At 42.2% G+C, this 27,341-nt stretch overlaps 1 protein-coding gene across 1 annotated transcript; it reads right to left on the bottom strand.

The window, feature by feature from the left end:
- Positions 1–11,524: 11,524 nt before the first annotated feature.
- Positions 11,525–21,133, bottom strand: RAB33B (RAB33B, member RAS oncogene family). Its single transcript, XM_084884271.1, has 2 exons — positions 20,420–21,133; positions 11,525–14,514 (listed from the first exon to the last, which is right to left on the bottom strand). The coding sequence occupies exons 1-2, from the start codon at positions 20,666–20,668 to the stop codon at positions 14,074–14,076; spliced, it is 690 nt and encodes a 229-aa protein (XP_084740397.1). The 5' UTR covers positions 20,669–21,133; the 3' UTR covers positions 11,525–14,073.
- Positions 21,134–27,341: the final 6,208 nt, after the last annotated feature.

The raw sequence follows: 27,341 nt of genomic DNA, 5'->3' as shown, positions 1-27,341 counted from the left end.
CTGTCACTGTCTTCCTTCGGTCGTCAAGGGCAAAAACGGAATGGCGGTTTTCCTATCACCCATCCAACAACACATTTCAATTACTAAGCAAAACTTTACATTTTAAGTTGTTTAAAAATAGTATTAACCAGTTCCCGTTTTCAAAGCACTGTGGCAGGACCTGCGGAGGAGAATGGAAAGATTAGGAGTGTTCGTGGTATATGTGTCCTAACTCCGCGTACACCCATAAATCCAGAAAACTTAGCAAGATCCACCCAAGCATCTCTGATTGATGACGTAAGTGTTAAGGGTAGTGAATGTAAATGAGGTGATCAGGTAACCCAGTGTTTCCCAAACTTCTCTCATGATGAGAATCACCTGGCGGAGTTGTTAAAATACAGATTCCTGAATCCCAGCTAAGAAGTGCTAAGCTAGAATTTTTGGGAACATATAGGTAAAATTGTATACTTAACTAGTGCTCTAAGACAGCTCCACCAGGTGATTCTCATCATGAGACAAGTTTGGGAAACACTGATAACCGACCTGGCCGATGGGAATACAAAACAAAAACGCCTGCCCTCCCTGGTCCCCCTTCTCGGCACCTGGGGAAGCTAGCAGGGTCACGCCAGGCTGCCAGGCCGTGTGCCACACACTGTCGATGGCTCGTTGAGCGAACCCTCTCAGTGGCCTCCCTCAGATGCCCAGCTTTGGGGTTCCCGCAAGTGTATCTGACCAGGTGCACACAGAGCATTCTCCAAATAGTTCCCGTGAGAATGACGCTCTCGTTTTTTTAAATCATGTTCTCGGTTTGCTCATTCGCTCAAGACACATTTCTCAAGCTTGACCTCCTAGCAGTCCCTGTTTCAGGCCATTAACAAATGAGTGCACAAAAGCAGAGTCCCAGCCAGCCCGGAAGGGACGAATGCGACAGGGAAGTGTGTGGAACAGGAAGGAGGAGTGGGGGAGGGGCTGCAGGGCTGAGATTGGGGACCTCACTGAGAGGGGAGAGCCCAAACTGGGGGGTCTGGGGAAAGGTTCTGGGTCCAGGAGGAGCTGTAAGGGGCCCAACCCTGAGTGGGGAGCTGCGTGGAGTGTCCAAGAGCAGGGAAGCCAGGGAGTCAGATTCCATATGGCCCCAAAGCCTTTTTAAGGACTTCGTTTTTAACTCAGAGTGTGATGGAGGTCAGCCAATGATGTAAGATACTAAACAGCCCAGCTGGCGTGGCTCAGGGGTTGAGCATCAACCTATGAACCAGGAGGCTGTGGTTCGATTCCCAGTCAAGGCACATGCCTGGTTGCAGGCTCCATCCCCAGTGTAGGGTGTGCAGGAGGCAGCCAATCAAAGATACTCTATCATCATTGATGTTTCTCTCTCTCTCTCCCTCTCCCTTCCTCTCTGAAACCAATAATAAGATATATTTGAAAAAATAAAAAATTACTAAACAAACCAGCCTTGTTCCACCTAGTCTGCTGAAGGTCCCAAACACTCCTTTGCTATTTTCATTGTTGTTAGCCCTTCCAGTGGAGAAGAAGGGTGGTAAGACCTGCCCCCCTTGGGTACCAGGGCCACTCTGGGTGTGAACAGGTGAGGGTAGACAGGAGCAGGGACCCAGGCAGAAATAGGAAGTACAGCATGATGGTGGGTGGGATGGAAGGGGTGATGGTGGTGGGAAGTGGTTGAATTTCGGATATGCTCTAAAGGCAAAGACAATGGAATTTGCTGAGAGGTGGGTTTTATTTTCCAGGTAAGGGCTGGCTAACAGATGAGGAGACAAGATAGAAACAGTTCCCAGGCGCAGAGGGCAGTTCAGCAGGGGGCGGGCCGCCTGAGGGAGCAGCAGGGACAGGCAGGAGTCTGGGGGGGGGGGGGGGGGGGAGAAGAGTGTGGGCAGGGGCCTCTGTTGTGGTTTCTGGGAGAAGGAAGGCCAGGCCGGACGAGCAGGCTTAGGGGGCTGGTTTGACACTGTGGTGGGCTCCGGGTGCAGGGGCTGCCTCTAGGGCCTAGAGGCAGCCCTGAGTCTAGGTGTCTGGAGCCAGCTCTGTGGAGAGAGTGGGCTGGGTGCAAGAGCCTTTAAAGATGCTGGTTGCCCTGAGGGCTCTGGGTTGGTTGGTTTGTGTATGAAAGACACGCGTGGTTTGCTCTCTCTAGAAAGTGGTAGCCCAGGGCTAGGAGGACCCGGGATAGCAAAGCATCAGGATAAAAAGACACGCCCCAGAGCAGCCCATTCGTTTTTCCGTGGTGCAGCTCCCTCTTGTGGCGGGAATTCATTCTCATGCTGCTTATGAAATGAAGCCATAAAGCAAACACGTTAGCCAAGGGGTGATTTGATACATTTTAAAATCAAACATGAACTCTGGGTCAGTGTTTATTTTTGTCCCCAGGTTGGACGTGGACGAGCCCAATAAAGACACCATTTCCAGGGCTTTTTTATTTTTTAAATAAGTTCACATTTCAAAAGAGCTAATAGTGCTTTTGGAGCATGCAACTAACTATGTCAAGCAAAGTTGATTTATCTTTTAAAACAAACTAAAGCATGTTTGCCCGGCCTACATGGCTCTGGTTGAGCATTGACCTATGAACCAGGAGTTCATGGTTTGATTCCCGGTCACGGCACAGGCCTGTATTGTGAGTTCGATCCCCAGTGTGGTGCATGTAAGAGGCAGCTGATCAATGGTTCTCTCTCATCATTGATGTTTCTCTCTCTCTCCCACACCCCTTTCCCTTCCTCTCTGAAATCAATAAAAAAAATATATATTTTTTTTAATAAAGCATTTTTATGTCACAGAGCTCTTGAATATCTACCTGGCTAGAGCACAGTTTTCTGCGAAACATGGATTATGAATATATTAACCCTAAATCAATTAAATCTTCTCTGACCTATCATATTTTTTCTAATTAGTCAGCTACGGTGTGGTAAGAATCACAGATCACCAAGGGAAGTGACCTTCCAGTTACCCATGTGCACAAACTGTGCAAAATTACAAGGAAGTGTGTAGATACACCTTCACCTACAAGCAGCTTCCTCGGTTTCTTCTAGACTGTAGACTTGAGCTCCTAGACAGAGCAGAGTAATATAGTTTCTCCAAAACAAGGAAATCTTAAGTCACTTAAAATAAAAATAAAAAAACTGGAGCTATATTCAAGCTTACCATGTGAACGGGATACACACTGAGGGGCAGTTGTCCATCCCACACCTAGAAATTGTTCCCTAAAAGGAAACTAATTTATCCCAATAGGATAGGGATATTAGAGACATTTCTAGAGACTTCTTTGCATAGCAGAGCAATTCACAATATAGCGTGTGTGTGTGTGTGTGTGTGTGTGTGTGTGTGTGAATACCACTTATCTAAGTAAGACTTGCATCAGAAATTCGTGTCCTTAACTCTGTAGAACTGCCCCAACACAGCCACCAGGACGTCAGGGTCCAGCCTCAGAGCCTCTGCTCCAGCAAGATGTGAGAGCCAGCAAGAGACGGGGAGGGAGGAGCTTCTGAAAAAGGCAGCTGGGTTTCTAGAAGTCTTCTCCCGTTTTTTAGCACCATAGCTTGAAACCTGTGACCTGAACATTATCCACCCGCGCTCTGCTCCTCAATTCAGCAGGCAGAATCCCCTGCGAAGGTGCAACTGTTCAGGTTCCTGTCCCTCCCAGAGGTCCTGCACATGGACCGTCGGGCAGCGCACAGGAAGCCTGCTGTTTCTGCTCTCGAGTGCAGTGCGGCGAGGCTCAGAAAGAGACTCCTGAGCAATTAAAATCAAGGTAAGTGGTCTGCCTGGGGATAATGTAAAAGTTACTCTCTGGGAGCTGGGTTCCAATCAGGGCAGAGATATCTAAAGTCACCAGAAAAAGGGGGAAAAATAGCTCTCAAACCGGCAAAGCTTGATTTGATAAAACATCTTTAAAAGTAATCAGGTGCCGAAACTGGTTTGGCTCAATGGATAGAGCATCGGCTTGGGGACTGAAGGGTCCTGGGTTCGATTCCGGTCAAAGGCATGTACCTTAGTTGCGGGCCCATCCCCAGTAGGCAGCTGATCGATGATTCTCTCATCGATGTTTCTAACTCTCTATCTCTCTCCCTTCCTCTCTGTACAAAATCAATAAAAAAATATATTTTAAAAAATAAAATAAATAAAATAAATAAATAAAAATAAAAGCAATCAGGCTGTTTGCTTTTAATGCACAGTCCAATGCAGGAAGTGGAGAAAGTGGATGGGGACGTAGATAAAACCAGACTGGCCGCGTGTGGATGATGGTTGAAGCTGGTGATGGTGACATGGGTTCATTCTCATATATTGTGTATTTTTATGTTTCTAGATCTCCATAATAAAAAGTTGAAGAAAAAAGAGAATGTTATTAACTGCTAGAGGCCTATGCATGACATTTGTGTACTGGGGTGGAGGGGAGAGGTGTCCCTCAGCCCAGCCTGCACCCACAGTCCAGGAGGGATGTCCACCTTTTGGCTTAGGCCCAATCCCCCAAGAATCAGGCCTAAGCTGGCAGTCAGACATCCCCCTCACAGTCCAAGACTCTTGCGGTCCAGGACCCCTCGCTCCTTACTGCCTGTCTGCAACGGAGGTGGGAGAGGCTTCTGCCACAGCTGTGAGCCCGGCACTCCCCCTATGGGAGTGCACTGACCACCATGGGGCAGCTCCTGCATTGGGCATCTGCCCCCTGGTGATCAGTGCGCGTCACAGCAACCAGTCATTCCGATGTTTGGTCAGTTTTCATATTAGGGTTTTATTATATAGGATAAACATATTCAAACACCAGTGTCACAGGGGCCAACATTACCTGTCGTAATTCTGCCCAAGTAATTGCCTTCCTCGAATTTCCCGGGCTCATTGGCAAACTAATCTCTACTGTGAGCTAGATCTGTTAGGCAGCATTAAATGTTCCATGTATGTCAGTGAAAACTCCCTTGTTCCCGTTTCTGGAGAAAACATTCGGATGGTGCTAGCACAGCCCCTCAATCCACAGTCAACGTCTGCATTACTTGTGACCAGACCAGGATTGTGGTTTTGATTCTAGGCATATTACGAAGAATTAGAAAAAAGTTAACCATCTAAGACACATATGTCAAACACAAGGCCCGCGGGCCAAATCCAGCCCGCCAGGCCTTGCAATGTGGCCCGCACCGCGCTGTCATCACTGCACTCCACTGTCAGTTTATGACATTGTCAGTTTATGACTGTTCAGTAAACCATTCGGCCCGCGATTTAGGCTGGATTTTAGATTTTGGCCCCTTCTCTGATTGAGTTCGACACCCCTAATCTAAGATAATAGTACTGGCAACCCACTTAATGCAGGCACTGGTAAGCTCATCCTGTCACAACCCACTGAGGGTGAATGTGCAGTGCGGGGGCTGAAGGATCAGGGTGGACTGCAGGATCAGGATGCCTGACTCCACATGTGCAAGGCATGTGTCCGTTTGACAGCCAGTGTCCAGTCATGTGCTAAATATTAGCAACGCTGGGTTTTCTGACTATACCTACCTCATCTATATTCCTGCAAACACAAGCCCTCTACTGTCCTTCCCACATTCCAGCAAATTGCCTCCCACCTCTCCTGGGGTATGTACTCTTACCATTGTCCTGTTTGATGAAATACGATTTCCTAGTGTAACAGAAGACGCTATTATTTTAACTTATCCTTCTCGTTTTTAAAAAGACTTCTTTGCCCTAACTGGTTTGGCTCAGTGGATAGAGCGTCAACCTGTAGACTGATAAGTCCTAGGTTTGATTCCTGTCAAGTGCATGTACCTTGGTTGTGGGCACATTTCCAGTAGGAGGTGTGCAGGAGGCAGCTGGTCGATGTTTCTAACTCTCTATCCCTCTCCCTTCCTCTATGTAAAAAAAAAAAAAAAATTAATAAAATATATTTTTAAAAAATAAAAATTTTTTAAAAAAGGACTTCTTTCCATTCTACTGTCTGTCTGATACACTGGCATTCCCCAGTACCTTCAGCCATGATGGGAGCTCAGATGCACTTGACTTTGAATGCAGAGCTGGAAGAAGGCCTCACTACTCGACGCACCAGGACACATGTGGCTGCGATCAGCCTTTGACGGGCCCAGGACAATGAAGGGGCAATTTGCGGTCAAAGATCAGGACTCAGGCCCTGTGAGCTTTGTGCTCTTTAATGCCATTTCCCCTTCACAAACAAATCCGATAAAAACTGCCCCTCTACTGCACAGGCTTGTTTTAAGTATAATGCAGGTGGCTCCTGTGGCCGACACTGGATTAGCTACCCAAAAGCCACTCATTCACAAGCCATTGTTTCCTTTGTCTTCCTGGTGGCCAGGTTAGCTTAGACATATGCACAGGCTAAGCTAACCTGGCCACCAGATCCAGTTCTGGCCAGGAGATGTGGGAGGAGGGGCGGGCAGTCCCTGAGAGGAGCCCTTGGCTGGGTTGCTCCCCTTCATCTCTTACTGTTACTCTCCAATCCACTTTGCATAAAGCAGCCAGAGTGACCTTTTAAAGCAGTAGAGCAGGTCACACCATTCCTCAGCTGAAACTCTCCAATGGCTCTCCTTTCCGTTGGGGTTAGAATAAAATCCAAACTCTTCACCAGGGACTGGCTTCCTCTCCCCTCTGGTGTCATTCAGTTATTCTCCCCCACGCTCGGCACAGCAGGCCCGCCAGACCTTCTGTTCCTCAAACGTGCCAAGCGTGTTCCTGGCTCGGGGCCTTCCCACCTGCTCATTCCTCTGCCCTGTGCTCTCCTCCAGCTCATTGTGTGATTTGCCCTTTCAACTGTCAGCTTTTAACTCCTATGGTCCGTGTCCGAGATGCCTTCCCTGCCCACCCTGGTGTCTGATAAAGGCCGTGTACACCCTCTACCCCGTCACCCAGTGTGTTTCATTGTTATCTCATATCCCAATCCAGTTCCTCTGTGGATTGTTTACTTGTTAGCTATCTCTTATCACTGGGATATGAGCATCACTGGACTACCACTTCTGTCCACTTTGTGCATGGCTATAATCCTTAGCCCCCTGCACAGCGCCTGAAACATACGAGACAACCACTCAATATTTGCTGAATAAATGAATGGGTCTTCCTTATGCATCTCATCCTTTGTTCATTACTTCTCCAAAGGAAATGAGAGGCTAAACAAGAGTTCATAGTGGGAATAACAAGTGCTTAACACAGGACATGCCCTTCCGGGGAGGGGTAATCAGGGAAGCCAATGTGGTAACAAAAAAAAAGGGGGGGGGGGCGGTGATTGTGATTGGCTGAGAGTAGAACGTACTGGAAAATTCTGTCTTCAACATTGCCCAATAGCTATTTGAACTGCCACGGCTGTACACACCTTAGGAACTCTTGGGAGAAGACATTTGGAAGTGAAGGTGACCTGGCCAGTCAAGGTAAAATGCCTGCTTCCTGCAGACTCAGCATCACATGCCGGGTGAGGGGGCTCTTACTGTTCATTTGCATTCCTCACCAGCTGGCATAGCTGAGTGGTTGAGGGTCAACCTGTGAACCAGGTGGTCACAGTTAGATTTCTGTCAGGTCACATGCCCGGGTTGCAGGCTTGATCCCCAGTGCGGGGCATGCAGGAGGCAGCTGTTCAATGATTCTCTCTCACCATTGATGTTTCTCTCCCTTCCTTTTCTCCGAAATCAATACAAATATTTCTTAAATAAATAAATTCCCATTTCTCTTTATTTCCTCTCCTCACAGGCCTCCTCTATTCAAACCAACTGCTTTGATTCACCTCCTGGAGATCTTCAAAGCACTGATTAACATTTCACATTTAGTCTCTCTGCAGATGTGTGTGTGTACAGATGCTCCTCTGCCTACCATGAGGTTCCATCTGTTAAACCCATCACAAATTGAAAATAGCGTAAGTGGGAAATGCCTTTAATATAGCTGACCTACCGAACATCATAGCTTAGCTCGGCCTGCCTTAAACATGCTCAGAACACCTACATTAGCCCACGGTTTGGTAAAACCATCTAACACAAAGCCTATTTATAATAAAGTCTTTAATATCTCATGCAAATTATTCTGTGACCATTTATAAAAAAAAAAATCCTAAATTGAACTCTCATAAGTTGGGACTGTCTATGTATATAAAACACACACACACACATATATATATATATTTGTTATCATTTTGCAGACATTTTTGAAAGCAGGTGTTTGTCATGCTGAGTGGTTTACAAATGGAACACTTAAGGGAAGAGGGTGATTGTGTAGGAAACAAATGGCGTTCAAATAAAAGATACTGACCACAAAGACATGCAAACTGTTATCCACAACCAAGACTCCTATGAGCAGAATAAATGAGCCTAGCCCACCTCCTTTCCACCATATAGTTATTATTTTGCAGACATCAAGATACTTTACCCTTCAATACTTATATAGATATCTCCTAATTCTCTCCCACTTAAAACCATTATCACAACTAACAAAATTAACAAGCATTCCCTAATAACATCTAGAACACAGGTTATATTCAAATCTCCAAGAACTCTTTCTTTTGAAGGTTTCATTGCACATCATATCAAATATATTAAAATGCATCCCTAGTACTGTTTTTCTGAAAAAAATTTGTAATGGTTTAGCCAGAAATAAACCACTTATTTTGTAATCAGCTAATCTCTCAGGAGGCATGGTACGTGGTCCTTCTGAAAGGAAATACTCTAACCTATTGATTTAAAATATAAATAATGTGGGTTTTTGCCATGGCCAGTGTGACTTCCGTGCACCGAAAGATCACTGGTTGAATTCCTGGTCAGGGCACATACCCAGGCTGCAGTTCAATCCCTGGTGGGGTGCATATGAAATCGATGTATCTTTCTCACATAGATGTTTCTCTTGTGTGCTCTCTTCTTTCCTCTCTCTCTAAATTCAATAAAAATGTATTGTTAAATATATAATCAATGTCTTATGAATACAAATGTTATCAACTAATAATGCCTGCACAATTTTTAGTTTATAGACATTTAATTTATTGTTTCTTACATTTTGTTTTCATATTTTGGGGTCAATCCTTTTTTATGTTTTTGAGGTCTTCAGAATTTGCCTTGGCCCAGGCATGATGCAGAGCTGCCTACCGATAGAGAACTAGCTTGCTGGTGGCAGGAGATAGGAGAGGGTGACTCATCCTGTGGCTCCAAAATAGAAATGGACTTCAAGCCACAAACACCTCTGCCTCCTTGAGGCAGCTGCCATTGCCCAAGTTCCCAAACCTGGGCTGAAGCAAGGAGTCCTGGCTCAGAGGGTGGAAAGGGTGAGAGAGAAAAGCTGCTTCTCAGAGACAAAGGTTTCCTTCCTGCCGGTGCAGCCCTGCCTCTAAGACAGGAGTTACAAGATGTAATCTGAGAAGCTGAACTGGTCAGAAACTCCAGGAGGGGACCCACAATTTGGAAGAGTTTGGTAGCTTTTTGTTTTGTTTCTGCTATGAAGGGTATCTGAAATCATAAGTATCTAATTTACATTCAGGAAATTTAGAGATGGTGGCTCTCATAAGACAAAAATACAAGAGAAAGTGGAGAAGTCTGTATTAGACACTGCTTTCTCAGTTGAAGGAGTCCTCTTTATGCTTCCAAGAGGATTTCATTAGTGTAAGTCAACCTAATAACTGTCTTAAGGCATAAAAAAGGACAGGTGGTATTACTGACCCCACTTTGCAGGTGGGGAAACTGGGAGACATAACATGATTTGTAGAGGTCTTGCTGAGATTCAGATGAACCTTGCTTGCATGATGATTCAAGAGAAAAATGAGGATTTTAAGTATTTTAAGTGTTTTGTTTTTCTTAATAAAGAATTGACTTTTTTAAGCTTAGCAAAGGCGTTAAAAGCAGAGTGACTTTTTACTTTCATATAACAAAACTCCCAGAAGACACATTCTCAGCAAAGTCTGAATGCAGTACTGCTACGTTCGTGCTGGGCATGAATTGCTCATTTCCAGCAAGCATGACTCAACCATCACATCAGGAATGTTTTTCCTCTTAAAACCACTTGGAGCCAAACTGTTAAAGAATCAAGAGGAATCACTTAAGGACATGAATGATCATCAAATGCTGAACACTTTAGGGGAAAAGGGTGGTTGTGGAGGAGACAAATGAATCAAAAGCTAGATGCTAACTGTGAAGATGTAAAAACCCTATTATATGAAATCAAGGCTCCTAGAAGCAGAATTAATGAAAGTGGTTCCCCTCCTCCCACAGTAGTATTCTAGGGATAAATGGAATGAAAGTGGGGAAATTTAATATGCTTCATTATTTCGAAAATCTTAACACTTCATGATCTATTGCTAAATCCAGTGTATGCTGATACTTGCATTTAATGGCTGTCAAAGTTACGGGGGGAAGAAAGACTTCATAAAGATCCTCAAGTTCAAATAGAATATTATCAACCGGAGTTTTCAATCCTGCTCACCAACTACACTAAGGTTTTTACTGTAATTCATTTACTAGATTTCCCTGTCCCCAATTCTTAAAAACTAACTGGATGTTGCATTGACATTTTTCTAAAAATATTTTTTATTGATTTTAAAGAGGAAGGGGGAGGTAGAAACATCAATGATGAGAATCATTCATGGGCTGCCTCCTGCACACCCCACACTGGGGATTGGGCCTGCAACCTGGGCATGTGCCCTGACCTGGAATCGAACCATAACTTCTTGGTTCATAGGCCAACACTCAACCATTGAGCTATACTGGCCAGGCTGCATTATTTTAACAAATAGATCCAAACTCTAGTGTAAGTCTTAGTTTGAAACATTTTGAAAGAGAGCAAAAAATTTAACTTTTAAAATGCTCAAAGAGGAGCACATTTACAGGTAACACAGATTTCAGAAACAAAGCCCAGCAGATGGAAATATTTCCAAAGAGTCACCAGGATGGGATAGATTATGTTTGTTTCTCTAAAACTAACTCTTGCCCTAGCTGGCTTGGTTCAGTAGATAGAGCGTCAGCCTGTGCTCAATTCCAGTAAAGGGTACATGCCCCAGTTGTGGGCTCAATTCTCAGTGGAGGGTGTGCAGGAGGAAGCCGATCAGTAATTCTCTCTCATCATTGATGTTTCTGTCTCTCTCCCTCTTCCTCCTGTCTCTCTCCCTCTTCCTTCCTCTCTGAAATCAATAAAAATATAAAAAACATATAAATAAATAAAACTTTCTTAAAGTAGCATAGTCCTTAGTATGAAATACATCCCAGACACCTGTCGTTACACAAATGATGAACAATTTTGGTGTCATTTTGTGAAAGAAAATGTCTAGCCCATCTTTTACTTATTTTTTAAATATATTTTATTGACTTTTTACAGAGAGAAAGAGAGAGGGATAGAGAGCTAGAAACATTGATGGGAGAGAATCATCGATCAGCTGCCTCTTGCACACCCCCTACTGGGGATGTGCCCAAAACCAAGGTATATGCCCTTGACCGGAATCGAACCCAGGACCCCTTCAGTCCACAGGCCAAAGCTCTATTCACTGAGCCAAATCGGTTTTGGCTAGCCTATCTTTTAGTTGGTTAAATCTTTTTCTCTGCCATAAGATACCAGGGAATCATCTAAATGGCACCAAACGAAACACAACTTCTTTACAGCAAAGCTGGTTTATTGAACTTCATGAAGGAAATGGTACAGTGACATGATTACAAACAAAAGCATTGAGTTGAGATTTCATAAGGAAACATAGCAGTACACTGTCAATAAAGCACTGTCATCAATAGCTAGCTACCTTGGACTCTGGATTAGCTTTTTTTGGTGTTCTCAAAGTGGCTTCTCCAACACATATTCGATGTTTTCAATTAAAGATCACAGTTCAAATAAATTCACACAGGAGTTACAAAATGTGTGATTTGTGCTTAAAATTAATAGTTGTTTGATAGCCACCATTTGAAAGTGATTTCTCAATAGTCAATGAACTATTTTATAAACATCTTAGAAAATATCTAAAAGCTTTATCCATTCAATTAAGATGTAAGTTCTTTTAAAAGACAAAACATACATAGAAAAAATTAAAACAATAAATCATTACAAATGAATACAAATAACTTTAAATTAATAAATATTAAAGTGAAAAAATAAATCCTTTCACAGAACTATAAAGAATACTTCCTACTAAGTTTTTAAAAAAGAAATAAAAGTTAATTTCCTTTTTTAAAAACCATTCATAACATAATGAAAAAACATAAATGTGCTTGGGAAGTCTGTAAACTTTCTTTCCCCACTATAAAAAATGTTTTGAAAAGCAATACACAGATTCCTTTCTTTAAAAAACTACCACACCCATCACAATTATTACAGTTGTCACTGTTTCACTATAAAAATAGTTACAAACAGCCGAAACCGGTTTGGCTCAGTGAATAGAGCATCAGCCTGTGGACTGAAAGGTCCTATTCCAGTCAAGGGCATGTGCCTTAGTTGCGGGCACATCCCCAGTGGGGGGGTGTGCAGGAGGCAGCTGATCAATGTTTCTCTCTCAACGATGTTTCTAACTTTCTATCCCTCTCCCTTCCTCTCTATAAAAAATCAATAAAAAATATTTTTTAAAAAGTTACAAACATGAATTTACATAAAGTCAAATCATTTTTAATTTTAACATAAGAAAAATGCATTAATCTCTCTAAACACAAATAAAGCCAACTTGATTTCCTTAAGCTCTAATATTTAAAACTGAACAATTATTTTCTATAATTATTACTTTTAGTTCATTTAATATAATTATCTCATTTTTATAATTATTCAGTTAGGACCACCATGACAATAAAACAAAAATCTGAAATTAAATTAGATACATATTTAATTGATTTCCTACATTCTGAATAAAAGTACAATCATCTTTTGGCTTGATTTCTCTAAAATGATCAAGAACAGCAATCTATGAGAATTAGTCAATGTGCACATTTCAGTCAAAGTTCATGGCTTACATTCCATTCATGTAAGTTTCATATGCAAGTTTACTATTTTCTATGTGCAAAGTCTTAAATTCAAAGCAAAGTTATTTAGGGTAAAAAACATTTTGAAATGTTCTTTCCCCCACTGAGGGATAGACAAGATTTTATTCAATATCTAACTTGATTTTTATACTGAGGAGAAATAGCATGTTGTGGCCATAAAATTTAAAGATTTAAAAAATGGGTGTACTGTAACACAATACTATTACAGGAATATATGTACACTCATAGCAATTAGAGGTGTATTCTCAGAGCTACAATCCAAATGGAAGATGATCTGTTAATTCAGCCTTGAGTCATTAAGCTGTTTGGGGGTGAGGGAGCAGGAGACACATCCTGAAATTACTAAAAGCTAACAATAAGTCTCCTGTCATAACCAGACCACATTTACCTATAGTCCCCCAAGTTACAAATCCTCGTATGCTTTCGATTCCTTTTTTTTTAACTGTTTAAATATTTCATAATAAAATATAAAGCACCTTATGTCACTTCATTTGCACTAGAATTTGACTTGTCTTTGTGTAATTTAATAGAATTTAGTAAGAAAACAATTCAAATTATTCTTAAAAATAACAATGGTCTCTATAGAACTCATTGGCATTGATTAGAAATATTAAGTATCTAGAACTGCTGGGAAAGTCCTTTAAGAATTGAGACCCAGAAAACATTCTATGCCTTTCCCTCCCACCGGAACTAAAGTCTAGCTCTAAAATGTACCAATAATAATACAATTAAGCCACTAATAATACAAAAAGAGAACTCCAGGGAGAGGCAAATACAAGTTTGGATCCTACTGAGAATACTTCTCAAAGGACACACCATGAAGTGTGTATAAACCCTTACTATTTTTTTTTCAATCTCAGGAACACAGGCCTGAACAGTCACTGACTCTGACACTCCATGGTGCTCCACCTGGAGTCTCCTTCACGGGGCTCTGACGGAAAGATGTTCTGACCATCCTACCTTTGCTTCCTTTTCAACCTCACCTGAAAACCAACGTCTTAGTTGTGCTGCCAGTGACAATCCCGACTACGTAAAGACCAAAGACAGAAGGGAGCATGACGATGATAAACAGTGACGTGCCAGGACGATCCATTACATTTGAGAGTAAATCTTAGGACTATCACTGCTATACTTGGAAAGTGTTTCTTTAGTCAAAATTCAACAGCATCATAAAGACGGTTCCTCAGCACCAGCACGGCATCGCAGGCTTTGGTTCAGGCTTCAGGGTAACTCCGTTATTCGGGGGTTGACTAAGCATTAATGGTTTGTGGCTCTTAAGCTTATGAGCCAAGGTCATAAATATAGCTTCCACGTGATCATTATCATTGGGGTTTTTAGCAGAGGTTTCAAACAAAGGCATACTGTGTGTGTCAGCAAATTTTTGTGCCAAGTCTGTAGGTACCTGAATGGCACTTCTTAAGTCACATTTATTTCCCACGAGAATCCGCGGTATGTCATTGGCCAGCAAATGCTGTTTGCATTCCTCTATCCAAGACGGCAGGCTATGGAAACTGGCCATGTTGGTCATGTCGTACACGAAGACCACGGCGTGCACGTTCCTGTAGTAGTGCTGCACCATGCTCTTCCTGAAGCGCTCCTGCCCCGCCGTGTCCCACAGCTGGATCTGAACGTGAAAAGAAGAGGAGACGGAAATTCCTATTTCACAGAGGAAATTTCATCCCAATGATTCATACTGAAAATCTGAGTCACTGCATGGTCTTTAGGACTTCTTCACTTATATTACTTAGTTCCCTTCCATAACACCTTTTCTGTGTTATTTATGGTGTTAAATTTCATGGTGTTAGTCTACAAACCTCATAATTAGTGCAAGTAACGGAACAAATATTTCAACTGAGCATTTAAATCTCAGTAAATCAGCCGAAACCGGTTTGGCTCAGTGGATAGAGCGTCGGCCTGCAGACTGAAAGGTCCCAGGTTCGATTCTGGTCAAGGGCATGTATCTTGGTTGCAGGCACATCCCCATTAGGGGGAGTGCAAGAGGCAGCTGATCGGTGATTCTCTCTCACTGATGTTTCTAGCTCTCTGTCCCTCTCTCTTCCTCTCTGTAAAAAATTAATAAAATATATTTTTTTTAAATAAATAAATAAATCTCAGTAAATCAGATCTGACTGGATGAAATTTTGCTCCAAAAAATGAATTTTAAAATATTAAGAGAAAACTATATCAGATTTTAACAAACATAAGTGTCCAACTGCTATAAATTTGATTACTATATGCCCTTGTCTATCCTTCACAAGGCTAATTTAAAATAGTAGACTTGTCCAGGACTGTGTTTCTCAGTGGTTGGAGCATCAGCCCCCACAAAGGGTCACAGGTTCAATTCCAGGTCAAGGGCGTGTATCTGGGTTGTAGCTTGCTCCCCACCCTCATTTGGTTGGGGCAAGGGCAGGAGGCAACCAGTTAATGTATCTCTTTCACATCAATGTTCCTCTCTCTCTCTTTTTCTTCCTTCCCTTTTTCCTGCTCCCTCCCTCACCGCTTCCACATTCTGAAAAGCAATGGAGAAAATATCCTCAGGTTAGAATTAATTTAAAAAATATATATATATAAATATAAAATAGACAATACAAATGTTAAGAGTCATGGGGTCTAACCCCCAAATTAACAAATATATACATTCTATGAAATCCAGGCCCTCTTGAAATTTTTTAAAATCTGTAAGATTACTTATCTATCCCAAACATCTCTACCAACAAAACTATTACACTATCTCCTAGTGGAAATATGGGATAATTGAGGAAAATTTTTATCTAAAACTAAATATAAATCTTGTGTGATCTCAAAACACTGAATTATCCTGCCTTGGTTTATTTCCAAAAAAAAAAAAAAGGAGTTACTAGTAAATGAGGGTTTACTGGTCACAGTAGAAAATACTAAAATCCTATTTCCTTAAATAACTTTTAACTGAAAGATGTGTACACTGTATAGATATTCAAAGTATGGACTGGAAGCCTAAACTGGTGACTTCATAGAGCAACAACAGAGGAGATATTGTAAATGGTCCTTAGCAAATGCCTCGATAACTTAGTAATTACCTTTATGGCTCTCCAATAAAGTATGAAGTTATTATTTCATACCTCTTGTTTCCCGGATATCTTGATGTAATTAGAATGCACAGAGTTTTAAGCAGGATTGGTGGAAAGAGGAATATGGGTGAGTCAATCCCATCCCAAAATAAAACAAACAAAGGTTGCCTTCGGGATCAACATCCTCCTCCTCCTCATTACGTACATTTACGGAGGACAGTTCTTCCAGGCAGGTCTAAATTCTGAGTAATTTTTTGTTTGTTGTTTCAAGAATGTAAAAGAGACACACAGAAAATATAATAAGATACAAATAAAGAGGGAAATTGCCTTAAAGATAACCATTGTTAATATTTGGGTATATTTCCTTTTCGTGGGTTTTTAAAAAGAACTTATAGACTATGCTTCAAACATTACAAATCATTCTTCATTGATGATATCACTTTTGAATATTTGAGCCACAGAAAATACTATTAAAAAGAAAAGATCAGCTCCAATTTTTTGGACAGCTTTTATATGAGTCATCCACATTATTTCTAAAATATCTTTAGAAATGTTAAAGATACAGTTTAAAGTGGGCTTTTTTAATTTAAAAAAAACAAAAACAAAAAAAACACCTGAGATAGAATTCACATATAACATTTACCCTTTCAAAATATATAATTCAGTGGTTTTTAGTATATTTCCCAAGCAGTGCCATTATCATCATTATCTAATTCCAAAAGATGTTATCACTCCAAAAAGAAATCCTATGCCAAAACCGGTTTGGCTCAGTGGATAGAGCATCGGCCTGCGGACTGAAAGGTCCCAGGTTCCATTCCGGTCAAGGGCATGTACCTTGGTTGCAGGCACATCCCCAGTAAGGGGTGTGCAAGAGGCAGCTGATGGATGATTCTCTCTCATTGATGTTTCTAACTCTCTATCCCTCTCTCTTCCTCTCTGTAAAAAATCAATAAAATATATTTTTTTAAAAAGAAAGAAAGAAACCCTATACCTTTAGCAGTCACCCTCTTTCTTCCTCTGGGTGATATTGAGGATAAACAAGAGAGGCAGATTTGCCAAAAAGATGGATTCCTTCAGACATTTGAGACAAAGGAGGGTTATCCAAATAGCCATGTCTAGAAGACAATAGGAAATGCAGAATGACAGAGGAGAGAGGTCTGCCCCAATCGAAGTTCTGAAGTTATCTTAGTAGTAGAAGTGACAGCTGAAGAGACTACTACTAAAGGAGAGAAGGCAGATAGAAAAGCAAGGACAGGGACATACTGAGCCTCCCCCTGGATTCCCTCTATTAACCATACATACACAGGTGTCCCCCAAAAAATGTACACACACTCTGAATAATTGTAAAGGCAGTGTTTATTAAAATACATTTTCAAAATGTAACAGATATCAGCTGTTAAAGTGTGTATTCATTTTGGGGGACACCCTGTATAATGTACTTAGGAACAGATGAACAAATATAGACTTGATGACATTTCCTGAAATGTCACTGCTATAAAACATGTTCTCTGAAATTTTTCCATTCCACAGTTACAATTATTTAACATGCCCAGCTGTGGTAGCTCAGTGGCTGAGCGTCGACCTATGAATGGGTAGGTCATGGTTCCATTCCTGATCAGGGCATATGCCCAGGTTGAGGGCTTGATCCCTAGTAGGGGGCATGCAGGAGGCAGCATTCCTCTCTGAGATCAATAAAATATATTCATGCTCCCATATTCATCACACAGCAGCCTTGGTTTACTTATCACTGCCAGCACTCATCCCAGTAAAGTACTCAACTTTATACACTGGACATATTTTTATATTTTTCAATGCTAAGTATCTCTGAAATTTGTACCTGATTCATCTGTGATCTTACAGTATAAAAGGCAATCCAGAAACAGGTAAAGGGCCATCAAATCTCAACTCCTCCCCTGCCTCCCTTCTCTCTACTTATTTTTTTATTATTATCTTTGTTGTTGTTATTAATCCTCACCCCAGCATATTTTTCCTGTTGATTTCTAAAATATATTTTTGTATTGATTTCAGAGAGTAAGGGAGAGAGAGAGAGAGAGAGAGAAAGAGAAACATCAATGATGAGAGATAATCATTGATCAGCTGCCTCCTGCACGCCCCACACTGGGGATTGAGCCTGCATCCCAGGCATGTGCCCTGACGGGAATCAAATCATGACCTCCTGGTTCATAGGTCATGGTTAATATTAGGTCTAGTAATAATTAATGTCGTTTTCTAATATTTTAAAATCGAATTTATTTAAACAATACAACAAAATTTAATCAACAATATAGTTGCCGTTGTTTTCTACTACTTGTGCCCAACGCTCAGGAAGCATTTTAATCCCTCTGTTGTAAAATTCTTGTGATTTTGATGCAAAAAATTCGGTCAATGCATTTTTGAGGCATTCTTCATTATTAAATTTTTTTCCAAGAAGAAAGTTTTGCAAAGAACGAAACAAATGGTAATCGGAAGGGGCAATATCAGGAGAATATGCAGGTTGAGGGAGAACTTCCCATTCTAACTGGCGCAGTTTTTCAGCAGTGATTCTTGCAGTATGCGGTCGTGCGTTATCGTGGTGAAGAATTACGCCCTTCGGATTAATCAGCGCGGGATCTTTTTCTCTTAAAGCTGGGGCTAACCTTTCCAATTGGGCACTATACACTGCACTTGTAATGGTTTGGTTAGATGGTAAAAGTTCATAATGAAGAATTCCTTTAAAATTCCACCAAACACACAACATCACTTTTTTCGCATGCAAGTCAGGTTTTGGCGTGGGCTGCGGAGCCTCATTTTTGTCCAACCATTGAGGCCGCCTTTTCAAATTAACATACAGCATCCATTCTTCATCTCCGGTAACAATTTGCTCTAAAAACGGCAAACGGTTTTGACGAGAGAGGAGCGAACTGCAAATTGTGACTCTTTGATTACGGTTGTTGTCGGTCAACTCATGAGGAACCCATTTTCCAAACTTTTGGACTTTGCCAAGTGCACACAATTGATTGGAAATTGTTTTTTGTGAACAATTTAAAGTTGTCGCAAGCTCTTGTTGGTTAATTTGAGGATTTTGCACCAAAAGAGCTTGAAGAGCTTCTTGATCAAAATTGGACACATGGCCTCGACCACTCTTGTCATCTAACGAAAAATGTCCCTCGCGAAATTTCTCAAACCAACGCTGGCATTTTCTGGCGCTAACTGCATCTTGACCAAGAGCACTACAGATGTTTTTTGCAGCCTCACTTGCTTTTCTTCCTAATTGGAACTCGTAAAGCATGCAGTGCCGAATATGCTCTTCATCCGCCATCTTCTTAGCCCTAGTTTTGCAACAAAAACCAAACCAAACACAAACTTTTTCAAGCAAAACTTGTTAATTGCACTTCACACGTTCTGTAGATACCACGTGTTTGAAGGTTATGTCAATACAAGTCAACGCCAAGCAAGATTTTAAACGAATGTTTAAAAACGACATTAATTATTACTAGACCCGATAGCTCAACTCCTGAGCTTTACTGGCTGAGCTTTCCATTGATGTTTAAAAAGAGTGGAAGGGAGGGGGAGAGACAGAGAGAGAGAAACATCGATGTGAGAGAGATAAATCAACTGGTTGCCTCCTGCATGCATCCCAACCGGACTGGGGAATGAGCCTGCAACCGGGGATTGAGCCTACAACTGAGGTGTGCACTCTTGAATGGAATCGAACCTGGAACCCTTCAGTTGGAGGGCTGATGCTCTAACCCACATGTGTCAAACACAAGGCCCGCGGGCCAAATCCAGCCGCCAGGCCTTGCAATGTGGCCCGCACCTCGCTGTCATCACTGCACTCCGTTGTCAGTTTATGACATTGTCAGTTTATGACTGTTCAGTAAACCATTCGGCCCGCGATTTAGGCTGGATTTTAGATTTTGGCCCCTTCTCTGATTGAGTTCGACACCCCTACTCTAACCACTGAAAAAATTGGCTATGGCCCTGAACTTATTTTTTAAAAACACTCTGCTCCCATTTGGGGGTAATTTCTCTCCTCTTCAGCTGTCAGCCTATGACCTGCTTTATCTCTGCTTCACGCTCTAGTTATACTGCTTCAGAACTGATAGTGACAGAGAGGAATAATGATGTGAAGCCACCAGGGAAGATTAAGAAAGACACTGACAACTAGTCAGTGGATGCCCCTACACTCATTACTCCAAGTGGTGGTCCCGGGGCTGGCTGCATCTGCAGCACCTGGGACCTTAGCAAGCAGAACCTGCCTTTAAAAATTAAAATTAAAAAAAAAAAAATCCCTGTGCAATTAGCATGACATTGAAGTCGGAGAAGCACTGCCTTAGTAGTTTGCTATACACAAACCCTTCCAATCCCCAACTCCAGTCTCCACGTCAGCATGGGAAAGGAAGGAGCGTGTACCCTGCACGGTGCCAGCCTTTGACCCGCCGTGGGGTCGGGGCACCTGTCATCCCGGAGTCCCTCCCGGGAGACGCTCCTCCACCCGCTCACCTTGATGCGCTCCCCGTCGATCTCCACGGCTCGCTCTCGGAAGTCCACGCCGATGGTGGCCTCGGTGCGGTCGGGGAAGCGGCCGGCACAGAAGCGGTAAGTCAGGCAGGTCTTGCCCACGTTGGAGTCGCCGATCACGATGATCTTGAAGATGCGGGAGCGCGCCGGCGGCAGGAACGCGGAGGAGCTTGTCAGCGCTCCGCTGGCCGTGAAGCTCGCCTCCAGCGACGACTCCATCTCCGAAGCCATTCTCCGGACCCGCCCCGAGCGGAGGCGGAGGAGAGGCGGCGCAGACCCGCGTGGAAATTACGCCACCGGAGCGACGGAGCGAGCCGGCGAGCTGCGAGCGCGATCAGCCCGCCGGCGGCGCCGCGCGACGTCGCTAGAGCCGCCACGCCCCCTGGCGGGGCGCGCGCATGCGCACCTCCCGCCGCGCACCTCCCGCCCCGCCCCGCCCCGCCGCGCAGGGGAGGTGCCCACCGCCCGGCCCGCGGCTCCACCCCAGCGACCCCCGGGCCGGCGCCCGTCCCTCCGGGGAGCTGTCGGGGAGTCCTGTCGGGGACCTGGCCGTGGCGCGCAAGGCCAGTCTGCCGAGGGCCACGCGGGGCGGCCCAGGCTCAGGCCCAGGCCCCGCACCCTGGAGACCTCCGCCCTCCGAGGAAGCGGCGTAGTCAGTCTGGGGGCGGAGAGAGGCTGCGGAGGGGGGGGAGGCACCGCCCGGCTCTCTCGCGAGAGGGCGAAGGGCCGCTCCTGCCGGGGGCGTGCGCCCGGGGCGGGTCTGCGAGGAGGTCGCGGAGCTCGGGCGCCGGGAGGGCCGCAGTGGTCGGCGCGCTGCGGAGGTCCCCGGGGCCGCAGGTGGGGGCGCGGGCCCGGCCTGCCTTTGGGGCGCCGGCTGCGCTCCCCGCCTCCTCCCGCTGGCTGTCTCGGGGCAGCGACCGGGACTGGAGCGGGCGGGGTTGTCAACTCTGAAAGCTCCTTGTTATTCAGCAAATGACGAATAAATTAATGGAGAAATTTTTTTCTGTAAGGATTGTCAATTTGAACCCTTTACCAGTTATAAGCAGTGTAGCACCGTTTATGGAAAAAGTCACTGTAGACGCTGGTCATGGTTGCGAGTTTTGTATTTTCAGCTTGCAGTTGGGGAGACTGTCGTGTAACTGCAGTATATGTTACTTCTCTTAATGGAATAACCCCAGAACCTCCAGATTTGATAGTTGAAGGAGATTCTACTAGGAAGAGGGGAGTTTTTTTTTTGTTTGTTTGTTTTTTTAAGTGGGTAAATTTAAAGAGTCTTCTTGCTCCTTTTTAAACTTCACAGTTCAAAGCAAAGTCTGATAAACAGTTTGTGAGTTTATAATAGTTTTTAGTAATGGTACTATTGTCCCTCGTTTTACTCACTCTGGCCTGAAGCATATAACATTGTAGTTGGGGTGAAAGCTAGGTAGAGACAGACCCTGTTTTGTTTCTAGTTATACTGCTTTAGCTAGTCAGTGTTTCCCAAACTTCTCTCATGATGAGAATCACCTGGTGGAGTTGTTAAAACACAGATTCCTGAATCCCAACTAAGAAGTGCTAAACTAGAATTTTTGGGAACATATAGGTAAAATTGTATACTTAACTAGTGCTCTAAGACAGATTTTATATACAGAGCACTAAGTTAGGTATGCAATTTTACCTATATGTTCTCAAAAATTCTAGTTTAGCACTTCTTAGTCGGGATTCAGGAATCTGTGTTTTAACAACTCCACCAGGTGATTCTCATCATGAGAGAAGTTTGGGAAACACTGAGCTAGATGGCCTGGCAATCTCTAATAATCAGTACATCTGTCACATACACCTCTTGGCCATTTACAGCTGGCTTTTCTCTGTAGCACTGATTTATCCTGCAGGGCACTGTCTTTCACTTCAGGGATATTGAGATGGTAGTTTCTAACTCATAGAATCGGTAAATGATCTTAGATACTTCACCATCCTAAAGATCCACTTCCCCAATTTAAAAGGAAGTCCAAATGCTGGCATTAACAGAACATGGGGAGAAAAAAGATAGATTTGAAACATAAAGTATGTTGAACAATTAAGAAGGGATAGACAAGTAATGTAAAAACACATACTTTAGAAACACAGATGCCATTTCAACAATTTTTTCTTCTAAGGAAGTGGTAAATCCACAAGGCATTTAACTTCAGTTAATAGCTCTCTAGGCAGAATAACGGGATCCAAGAACAAAGCATTTAGTTTGCCTTGAAATGAAAAATCTGGGTTCAAGTTCCTGCTCTAACATCCACAGTTCTGACCATGAACACCCAGCTGACAATGGAAAAGCAACCCAGGGAAAGGTACACATGGGTACTTTGGCCTGGCTCTCTACCACTAATTTGATGAAGGGCTTCTTCATTAAAAATCCAATAAACTCTAGCAAGTCATTTAAGACTCCAAGACACATATCTTCATCTGTAAAGAGAAATAATATCTACATATGAGCGCTATGAAAATTACAAAGGGTAGAGAACGTTTTAGATATTATTGGAACTTCTTTTCCTCCTGAAAACTGATATTACACATCCTGGTACTGTTCCTCTTGCTTTGCATCTCTCATTCTCAATAAATCAGTAAAAATGCCCTTGACCTTTTGGGAGAGTATAAAAAAATAAGTAGCTCTTGTTTCAATTGTAGTTTCTGAGTGAATTAGTATTTAGGATTTTTGTCCACCTACTTTTTCAATGGAAGATTAAAAAATTTGTTTTACTTTTTTAAAAGCATCCCATATAAACTCAAAATTAACAAAAACACCAAATCTTCTTAACCCTTGCTGCATTTACCTCAACTGTTTTTTAAGAAATAAAAATTATAGGCCAAAGCAAAACAAGCAATAAAAAGGGGAGTGGGGTGTGCTAGTGTTTGCATATGCTCTCTTGTTGCTCTAATTCTGTGTCTCTGTGCATTAATATTTGGATGCATGCTATGCCAGCATGGAAATCGGTCTTCACAGATACTGCAATTTTCCAGAAAACACTCACAAACCAATAAATGTAACATACAACATGACATTTGTTAATGGACGTATGTGAATAAGCAGCGTAGAAAATAGGCAAATATTAGTAAATGGTTAAGTCTTCACAACTTCAAGTGTGGTTCTATAAATGGACACTGTCAATGTTTATAATTTAAACCTGGGTACCTGGTCAAAATAATGCTTGGGAAACATTAAAATTGAGCTAAATTGTCTAAAGTTCTTTTATTCATATAATAAAGGTTGAAGGAATGGGGGCGATAAAAAAAAAAAAAAAAAAAATTATAGGCCAGCCGAAACTGGTTTGGCTCAGCGGTAGAGCATCGGTCTGGGAACTGAAAGGTCCCAGGTTCGATTCCGGTCAAGGGCATGTACGTTGGTTGCGGGCACATCCCCGGTAGGGGGTGTGCAAGAGGCAGCTGGTTGATGTTTCTCTCTCATCGATGTTTCTAGCTCTCTATCTTTCTCCCTTCCTCTCTGTAAAAAAATCAATAAAATATATTTTAAAAAATAAATAAATAAATAAAAATAAAAATTATAGGCCAACTACATGCTTCTTCCTTCTCTAAAGAGAACCACTGCCCTGAATTTTGTTTAAAACTCCCATCTGTTTTTAAACTTTTGCTTTACATGAATATATCCATAAACCATACTTAGTATTGTTTTACATTTTTTTAAATTTATACACAAGATACACAATATAACTTTTTTTTTTTTTTTTTTTTTGGCTCACCACTGTTTTGGAGGGTACTCTTCAATTCACTTGATGCCAGCTTATTCATTTTAACTGTACAGCACTCCATTAAATGAATATGGCACAATTCATTTTCATGTTACCTTTTATTTTCAAATTTCATTACTATAAACAAAACTGTGATGAACATCCTGACACATCTCTCTGGGAAATGTGTAGGAATGTTTACAGGATGAAATTGCTGGTTCATAAGATATGTACATTTAATTTTAGTAAAATAATATTGCCAAATAACCTTATAATGACAATCAGTTTTACTCCCAAGTTCCTGTGGTTTTCCATGACTACCAATATTTGATATTCAGACTTGTAAAAATGTTACCAAATAGGTGGTATCTGAGTTTGGCCTTAGAGACCCCAATCTTTGAGGAACAGAAGAAACCCCAGAAATTGATCTAAGCCATTATGCTCAATTAATATTTGACAAAAGAGGCAAGAGCATACAATGGAGTCAAGACATTCTCTTCAATAAATGGTGTTGGGGAAGTTGGACAGATACATGCAAAAAAAATGAAACTAGACCACCAACTTACACCATACACAAGAATAAACTCAAAATGGCTAAGATACATGAAACCATAAAAATCCTAGAAGAAACCATAGGCAGCAAAAATCTCAGATATCTCTCATAGCAATGTTTACAGATACATCTCCTAGGGCAAGGGAAACAAAGAGAAAATAAACAAATGGATCTACATCAAAACAAAAAGCTGCTGCACAAAAGAAACCATCAACAAAATGAAAAGGGACCCATGGTATGGGAGAACATATTTGGCAATAATACATCTGATAAAGGGTCAATATCCAAAATATATAAGGAACTCATAACAAAAGAAAGACAATCCAATTAAAAAAATGGGCAAAGGACCTAATAGACACTTCTCCAAAGCAGACATACAGATGACCAAGAAACATGAAAATATGCTCAATCACTGATTATCAGAGATGCAAATTAAAATGACAATGAGGTATCACCTCATACCTTCAGAATGGTTACCATAGAATGTCAAGTGCTGGCGAGGATGTAGAGAAAAGGGAACTCCAGTACACTGCTGATGGGGATGCAGACTGATGCAGCCATTATGGAAAACAGTTTGGAGATTCCATAAAAATTAAATATGGGCCCTAACTGGTTTGGCTCAGTGGATAGAGGGCCTGCAGACTGAAGGGTCACAGGTTCAATTCCGGTCAAGGGCATGTACCTTGGTTGTGGGCACATCCCGTTAGGGGGTGTGCAGGAGGCACAGCTGATTGATGTTTCTCTCTCATTGATGTTTCTAACTCTCTATCCCTCTCCCTTTCTCTCTGTAAAACATCAATAAACTATATTTTTTTAAAATTAAATATGGACCTGCCATTGATCCCACTTCTAGGAATATATCCTAAGAAACCCAAAACGCCCATCAGAAAGGATGTATGCACTCCTATGTTCATAGAAGCACAATTCACAATAGCTAAGATCTGGCCGAAACTGGTTTGGCTCAGTGGATAGAGCATCAGCCTGCGGACTGAAAGGTCCCAGGTTCGATTCCTGTCAAGGGCATGTACCTTGGTTGTGGGCACATCCTCAGTAGGAGATGTGCAAGAGGCAGCTGATGGATGATTCTCTCTCATCGATGTTTCTATAATAACTATCCCTCTCTCTTCCTCTCTGTAAAAAAATCAATAAAATATATTATTTAAAAAAATAGCTAAGATCTGGAAACAGCCCAAGTGCTCATCAGTAGATGAGTGGATAAGAAAGCTGTAGTACATTTACACCATGGAATATTATGCAGCAGTAAAAAAGTATATCTTACTCTTGGAGACGGCATGGAGGGACCTGGAGAGTATTATGCTAAGCGAAATTAGCCAGAGAAAGACAAGTGTCACATGTTCTTACTCATGTAGAATCTAATGAACAAAATAATCTGTTGAACAAAATAGATCCAGAGACATAGAAGCATGGAACAGACTGTCGAATCTCGGAAGGAAGGCAGAGGTGGGTAGAGATCAACCAAATAATTTGTATGCATATATGGGCACAGACAATAGGATGATGGAGGCCTGGGGCAGGGATAGGTTATAAGTGGTCAATGGGAGAAAAAAAGGGAAATAATACTTTGAATAAAAAGATTAAAAAAAAAACAAAAAAAACCACTTTGGCCTGGCTGGTGTGGCTTGGTGGTTGAGCATCAATCTATGAAACAGGCGGTCACAGTTAAATTACCGGTCAGGGCACATGCCCAAGTTGTGGGCTCTATCCCTTGTGGCGGGGTGCAGAAGGCAACCAATAAGTGATTCTCTCTCATCACTGATGTTCCTATTTCCCTCTCCTCGTTCCCTTCCTCTCTGAAATCAATAAAAAGATATTAAAATGACAACAGGGTATTGTCAAAACTCTGGACATCTTTGTTAACTTTTCCTTCTCCATTCACTACCCACTTTCTTCCAACACAGTCAGCTGCTGTAGTATATACCTTGCTCTCCTCTCCATACTTACTCGTGTATACCTTGCTCTCCTCTCCATACTTACTGTTGTCCTTACTACTTTTTGCAGGTTATATTGATCAGAAGCAAGCACCCTGTGGAGTGAGACACACTTGGCTTGAATGAAGATTTTCATCACAAGTTGTATGACCATGGACAAATTATGATCCTTAAGTGTTCTGTTAAATGGGAGTGGTACTTACCTCACATGGGTTTTTTTAAGGATTAAGTGATCTAACGGATGCAAAATACTAAGTTGCCTGGCACATACTGATAACTATTATTCATAGCTCAACTTGAGTCTCCTAGTCTTGGCACCTCCGATAGTGCTCTTCGTCTCCCCCTTCACAGTAGTTGCACAATTCTCTCAAACAATCATCCTTCCCTAAGTCTCCAATAACTCTCCGTTGCTTACACAAAGCCAAACCCAGCCTTTTAGTAAGTAAATCTTCTCTTTACTGAGCCCCCGCCTCTTTCAGAGATTCTATTCACAATACTTCACATAAAATCCCTGAATATACAATCTCATTTCATGCCTGTGCCTTCAGGCAGATAGTATCTTTTGTCTGTATAGGAAACTCATCTTTATCTTTCCAAAATTAAGTGAACATTCTGTTTGCTTCCTAGTACATCCAAAGAGAAATGTGTACTGACTCCTAAGGAGTTACCTACTGCTGTTGCATTCATTT

The sequence above is a fragment of the Pipistrellus hanaki genome (genome assembly GCF_964339955.1).
Source record: "Pipistrellus hanaki genome assembly, chromosome: 5".
Lineage (NCBI taxonomy): Eukaryota > Metazoa > Chordata > Mammalia > Chiroptera > Vespertilionidae > Pipistrellus > Pipistrellus hanaki.
The sequence above is the reverse complement of the archived record's forward strand: the minus strand, read 5'-3'. Positions and strand labels throughout refer to the sequence as shown.